Consider the following 6,775-nt stretch of genomic DNA (forward strand, 5'->3'; position numbering starts at 1 on the left):
GCCACCTTGTGCGAAGAGTTGACTCATTGGAAAAGACCCTGATGCTGGGAGGGATTGGGGGCAGGAGGAGAAGGGGACGACAGAGGATGGGATGGCTGGATGGCATCACTGACTTGATGCACATGAGTTTGGGTGAACTCCAGGAGTTGGCGATGCACAGGGAGGCCTGGTGTGCTGCAGTTCATGGGTCGCAAAGAATTGGACACAACTGAGCAACTGAACTGAGTCCATTTACATTTAAAGTATTGATAGAGATGTATTTATTATCATTTTGTTTGTTGTTTTGGGGTTGTTTTTGCAATTCTTTATTGTTCCTTTCTTTCTTTTTGTTCTCTTCCCTTATGATTTGATGACTGTCTTTGCTGTTATATTTGGATTCCTTTCTCTTTTTCTGTGTCTATTATAGATTTTTGATTTGTGGTTACAGTGAGATTTATATATATATATATCAACTTTTATGTATATGTAATTATTTTAAGTTGCTGATCTCAATTTCAAATACATTTTTAACAACTCTGCAATTTTATTCCCCTGCCCCTACAGTTACTGTTTTTTGACATTTTATTTTACATCCTTTTGTAATCCCTTAACTACTTATTGCCCATATAGATGATTTTACTATATCTTTTAATCTTTCTGTGAGCTTTGTACATGGTTGATTTACTACTTTTACTGTATAGCGGCTTTTATCAATCAATGAGCTTTTCCTTTCATAATTTTCATGTTTCTAGTAGTGACCTTTTCTTGTTTGCTTAGAGAATTCCCTTTGAGATTTCTTGAAAAGCTGCTTCTGTGGTGCTGAATGCTTTGAGTTTTTGCTTTACTTTCGATCTCTCCATCAAATCTGAATGAAAGCCTTGCTAGATAAAGTATTTTCTCTCTTTTTTTTCAACATAGTATATAATTCATTCTATGTGAAATGTCCAGGATAGCCACATCTATATGGATTAAAAGTAAAGTAGTGGTTGCCTAGGGCTGGGCATAGAGTGGGGAAGAGGGGATTGGAGTAATAGCTAAAGGGTACAGGGTCTTGTACGAAGACGATGAAAGTGTTTTAACATTGACTGTGGTAATGGTTGCACGACTCTGTGAATATACTAAAACTATTGAATGGTACATTAAACATAACTGGGTGAATTGCATGGTATGTGAGTTGTATCTCAGTAAAAGGGGAGTGATGCAGCCAGGATGGTGGGATGCCTCCTCTGGGCTCCAGTTTTCTCCTTAACCCCTGCTTAACTTCACTGTCCCTGCAGGGTATCTTCCTTCCCACCACATTTCAGGCCAGGAATGTCTTGATGTGTCCCCTGGCCATCCCTGTTGCCTTTCTCTTCTTTTGGACAGACCATGAAGCATGCTGGCCTTTTTATCAGCTGGTGTCCAATATGGGGATTTCTTTTTTGTTTGTTTGTTCAAGCATAGTTGATATATTACAATATTGGGTTAGTTTCAGGTGTACAGCAAAATGAGTCTGTTAAAACATATGTATGTATATATATTTTTTCAGATTATTTTTACAGATAAAGTATTCTTGATTTTAGTTTTTTTCCCTTTTATCACTTTAAATATATTGTGCCCTTTGGCTTTCAGAGTTTCTGCTGGAAACTGTGTAGTAGTGGGGAGCATTAGTTATTTTAATTCACAGAAATGATTTTCAAGTTATGTTGGGATATTCTTGAACTGGTGTGCTTTTCAAAATATAGAGCCTTATTTCTATCTACAATTTACAATATTTTACTAGATTTGAAAACTGTTCTCCAACTAATTGAGTATATCTAAGAGAATGGTTATTTTTAGTATGTGCCCCTTTCAATGTAATTGTTAACTGACATTTTGGGGGCAGAATCAGAAAAGTAATTTGTCCAGAATGAAAGAGTGAAATAGTAATCAAGTGTTGAAACTCTTAGCCATTGTTGTGTGTGTGTCTATATGGTATCTGAATATGATAAATGATAGACAACTTGCTGGAAAATTAAGCAAATGGAAATGTTGATTAGAAATACTTAATAAAACTTTCTATAAAACACTTTATATTTGTGCTACATTAAAAGTCTAAGAAGTGATAAACCTTCTTTTATAGTCCTGCCTATTTAAAACTGACTGTGATTACTTTAAAATGTAATTTGTAGGGTGCTGGTATAGAAATATATCCTGGGAGTAAGTGTACTCTGAGTGATAACGGGATCCATCACTGCAAGGAAGGGATCCTCATTAAGGTGAGCCCCTGCTGAGATACTCTCTTTCCAAAGGGTAGAATTTAGGTTTTACCTAAGAAACAGTTATGTTTTATGAAATTCCCATGTTATTTCTGTTTTCTGTTTTAAAAAGCATAAACAGTATATAAATTTTAATGATATCAATAGTTGATGGTTGAAAGTCTCTTGTAAATACTTTGCTGCCCATAGATCTGCAGAAATAACAGAGGAATGCTGTGTCATTCAGAGCTCAGATTGTGCTACCGCATATTAATAAGCATAGCTTTCTATTTTATTTTTAGAATAGCCTGAAAAAAGTGAGAAGATTTTTAAAGCAGGCAGTGTTGAATGTGACAGTTCCTTGAAACATTTGTTTTCAATGTCACAGGACTTCTTAGATGAACATTATGACATTCCCAAAATATCCATGGTGAATAATGTCATACATAATAATGAAGGTTATGGTGTTGTCTTGGTGAAACCTACAATTTTCTCTGATCTGCAAGAAGATGCCCAAGATGAAACTGAAGGTATGGTATATTTAGTAATTTGCTAAATAAAATCTCGACCTAGTTTATTTCAGCAGTGAGCTCCAATTAAAGATAGAAATCTTCTCCTTAAAAAAAGATAACTAGCATACACTTAGGCACAGAGATAGAGAAGCTTGGTGAAGCTATAATATGGAGTCTAGGTGTGAAAGAAACTTTCAAGGTCAGCTGGTCAAAGCCTTGATGTGTGGTTTCTGTAGTCCTGCAGTTCCCTTCTCATGTTTGGTTTTCTCTAGATTTATAGAATAAGGATGGGCATACACTAGCAATGGAGGCTATTGCTAACAAATCCTTTTAGCATTTAAGGATGGAGGCAGGAAAATGAATGTGCCAGGTTGAAAACTGCATTTGACTGGAGGGGATCATAGAGTTTGCCTCTGTTTTTTATTTGTAAAAGTAAATGTCTCCCTGACAGCTATCTTTCTTGGCAGCAAAGTGGAGCTAACTCAGTTGGAAATTCTTGAATTTCTTTTTTTAAAATTTATTTATTTATTTTAATTGGAGGCTAATTACTTTACATTATTGTGGTGGTTTTTGCCACACATTGACATGAATCAGCCCTGGGTGTACATGTGTTCCCCATCCTGAACCCCGCTTCTACCTCCCTCCCCTTCCCATCCCTCAGAGTCATCCCAGCGCTCCAGCCCTGAGCACCCTGTGTCATGCATCGAACCTGGACTGGCGATCTATTTCACAGATGATAATATACATGTTTCAGTGTTATTCTCTCAAATCATCCCACCCTCGCCTTCTCCCACAGAGTCCAAAAGACTGTTCTTTATATCTGTGTCTCTTTTGCTGTCTCACATATAGGGTCATCATTACCATCTTTCTCAGTTCTATATGTATGCATTAATATACTGTATTGGTGTTTTTCTTTCTGACTTACTTCACTCTGTATAATAGGCTCCAGTTTCATCCACCTCATTAGAACTGATTCAAGTGCATTCTTTTTAATAGCTGAGTAATATTCCATTGTGTATATGTACCACAGCTTTCTTATCCATTCGTCTGCCAATGGACATCTAGGTTGCTTCCATGTCCTGGCTATTGTAAACAGTGCTGAGATTAACACTGGGGTACACGTGTCTGTTTCAATTCTGGTTTCCTCGGTCTGTATGCCCAGCAGTGGGATTACTGGGTCATATGGCAGTTCTGTTTCCAGTTTTTTAAGCAATTTCCACACTGATCTCCATAGTGGCTGTACTAGTTTGCATTCCCACCAATAGTGTAAGAGGGTTCCCTTTTCTCCACACCCTCTCCAGCATTTATTGTTTGTAGACTTTTTGATAGCAGCCATTCTGACTGGTGTGAGATGGTACCTCATTGTGGTTTTGATTTGCAGGAAATTCTTGAACTCCAAGCCATGACCCAGATCACTATGAAATCTCAGCCATGCAGGATTATGCCTTGGCATGGGTGAGGAACGTTTAAAGGATGATGAGCAGTCCTTCTCATCCTTCAAGGTCCACTCCAGCTATCTGTTAGTTCTTTTTCTCCTCATAGTTCTATAGGTCAGAAGTTAAGGTGAGCTTGGCTGGGTTATCTGCTTAGGGTCTCACAAGGGTGAAAGTGAGGTATCAGCTGGGCAGGGCCCTTATCTGAAATCTTTGGGAGAGAATCTGCTTCCAAGTTCCTTATGTTGTCGGCAGAATCAATTTCCTTGAGGTTGTAGGACAGAGATCTCTTATTTTTTATTGTTGTTGCCAGCTGTTGGCTAGGGGTTGCTCTCAGCTCTTAGGGATCACTATTGGGTTATTACCCCCATGACCACCTCCATTTCAGCAACAGAGGACCTCCCTCAAAGCAAATCTCTCATGCTTCAAATCTTTCTCACGCTTTAAATCTCTTTATGCTTTCTTCTTCATCATCCAGCCAGGGAAAACCTTGCTGTTAAAGGATTCATATGATTAGGTTAGGAATACCTGAGTTATATCCTTTTCTTAGGGTCAAGTGATAAGTAACCTTAATTACATCTGCAAGGTCCTTTTACCATTTAACAGTCGTAAAAGTAACAAGGGGCAGGCATCACAGGGCCATCTAGAATTCTGCCTATCATAGGCAATCACTTATAAAGCTGCTAAATTGGGAGTTCCTTTAGGGAAACTAAAGTACTAGTACTGTTCTGTTTATCTTTGTATCTAGCTTCTAATACAGTGCTTAGTAAATATCCAGGAGAGGTCTGTTGAGTGAATGAGATCTAGGATAAAAAGAGAAAATTCGAAGTTGGTAATCCTGTATGAAGGTCAGGAAACCTTGACAATTAATACAACTGCTTGTTGAGACACTATGGCAGAGAGTTTGGAAAATCCAGTCAAATGACATAGGACCCCTTGACAGAAAAAACTTGAAAGCTCTGATAGACTGTAGAAATACATGTTTTAGTTGAGTTAGTTTGTATATTTAACTCAATTTTTGTAATTTGGCTTTTTCTTTTTCCAGAAAATAAAGAACTTAAAGTTCAGACAAGTGGAGAGGCAGATGAGGCTGGAAGAGTGGATCTCGAAGAGCTGATTCAATGTGCAACTGGTAAAATGGAGCTTTATGCGAGAGCTGAGCTTTCTGAGCAAGTTGAAGGCAATTGTGAAATTGTAAATGAACTAGTTGCTGCCTCCACACAAAAAGGCCAGATGAAGAAGAAAAGGTTGAGTGAACTGGGGATCACACAAGCTGATGACAACTTAATGTCACAGGAGATGTTTGTTTCAATCGTGGGGAACCAGTTCAAGTGGAATGGGAAAGGGAGTTTTGGCACATTTCTTTTTTGACCACTGTGATGTAAATAGATAGCAAAATATTGAATTTTGCACGTTGCCCCCAAGAATCACTGCTGCTATCATACTTTGCTTCATGTCTATATTTTGTATCTGATATATTCAGTTGGATTTGAGTGAAATGTAGCTTTATTTCTCTCTGCAAGTGTTGCACGTAAAACACTCTCTCTTTGTTTAATAAAGTCATAAAAACAAAATAGAAAATATTTGGAGATTCTTATCCAGAAAGTCTTGCTTTCTCAAATACATAGTTCCCACATTAAGTCTATTAATAACTTTCTAGTATAAATATACTTTAGCACTTCAAAGATGAAGAAAAAAGGCAGAGAATGCCAGGTGAGTGCACAAAAACATAGTGTATCAATATGCAGTGTTCTTATAGTTGTCTTTTTAATCCCAATTATAGTGAGTCTGATATCCATGCTTTATTTGCATAATACTTATAATATTTGCATAAAAGCTTTTATGATTGGGAGGTGACCTGCCTTATCAGACTTACTGAGAATCTTGAGTGGAAATGCCTTTTTATGTTGAACTTTTATGTAATCATTAAAGCAATAATAGCATAGCAGGTTTGAAACAGGAATGAAATGTGTTATTCAGAGCCAGTGTGTACATAGAGCATTTTCCCTGTTGCTGTATATGAATGATTAAGAAGGTACTTTTCTTTCACCATAAAAGTACTCTGATCAGATTTCTTACATAGGCAAAATGATTACCTATAAACATACCAGCTCTATGTTCTTGATATCTTATTGTAAAGTACAGCTTTTAAAAATATTTATATTATAAAATAGTATATGTGACATCAATGTTCCTATGATTAAAATTACAATGATGAAAATAATGAATTGTATCTTGTAATATTTTTTCAAATGCATGTGGGCCATAGCGCATGTGTGCACGTGTGATCCTTTGAAGCACATACAGTATTTTGACATCATTTTAGTGTTTCAGAAAGAGTATTAAGATTTTTTCTCAGAGAAATTGTTTCTTAAATTTGAATAAGTTGTAATTTTAGATTTTTGAATAGTTGTAATTTTCAGATGCTAAAAAGTGTGGAAGAATTTGTGTTAGATTTTTCGTTTGACCATTGCAAGACATCTTTCCTTCACTCTTTAAGTCCTATTCCAAAAGTAATACCAATTAATTCTGTATCACTTGAGCTAAATTCTTATTTGAAAACCATTTATTCAACTTAAAAAGATCAAATTGGTTTTCTGATTAAATTTCTGTTTTATCTTAGAGTTTAGATTTT

At 36.5% G+C, this 6,775-nt stretch overlaps 1 protein-coding gene across 1 annotated transcript in view; it reads left to right on the top strand.

Annotated features, from left to right (window-relative positions):
- The window catches only part of SHCBP1 (SHC binding and spindle associated 1), a 31,040-nt gene extending 24,540 nt beyond the window's left edge, over window positions 1–6,500 (top strand). The window contains exons 11-13 of the mRNA XM_040253615.1: window positions 2,130–2,216; window positions 2,584–2,725; window positions 5,186–6,500. Of these exons, the coding sequence (XP_040109549.1) occupies window positions 2,130–2,216; window positions 2,584–2,725; window positions 5,186–5,511 (555 nt within the window). The 3' untranslated portion in view covers window positions 5,512–6,500. The remainder of the gene's footprint in view (window positions 1–2,129; window positions 2,217–2,583; window positions 2,726–5,185) is intronic.
- Window positions 6,501–6,775: the final 275 nt, after the last annotated feature.

This window comes from Oryx dammah, unplaced genomic scaffold (genome assembly GCF_014754425.2).
Source record: "Oryx dammah isolate SB20612 unplaced genomic scaffold, SCBI_Odam_1.1 HiC_scaffold_13, whole genome shotgun sequence".
NCBI lineage: Eukaryota > Metazoa > Chordata > Mammalia > Artiodactyla > Bovidae > Oryx > Oryx dammah.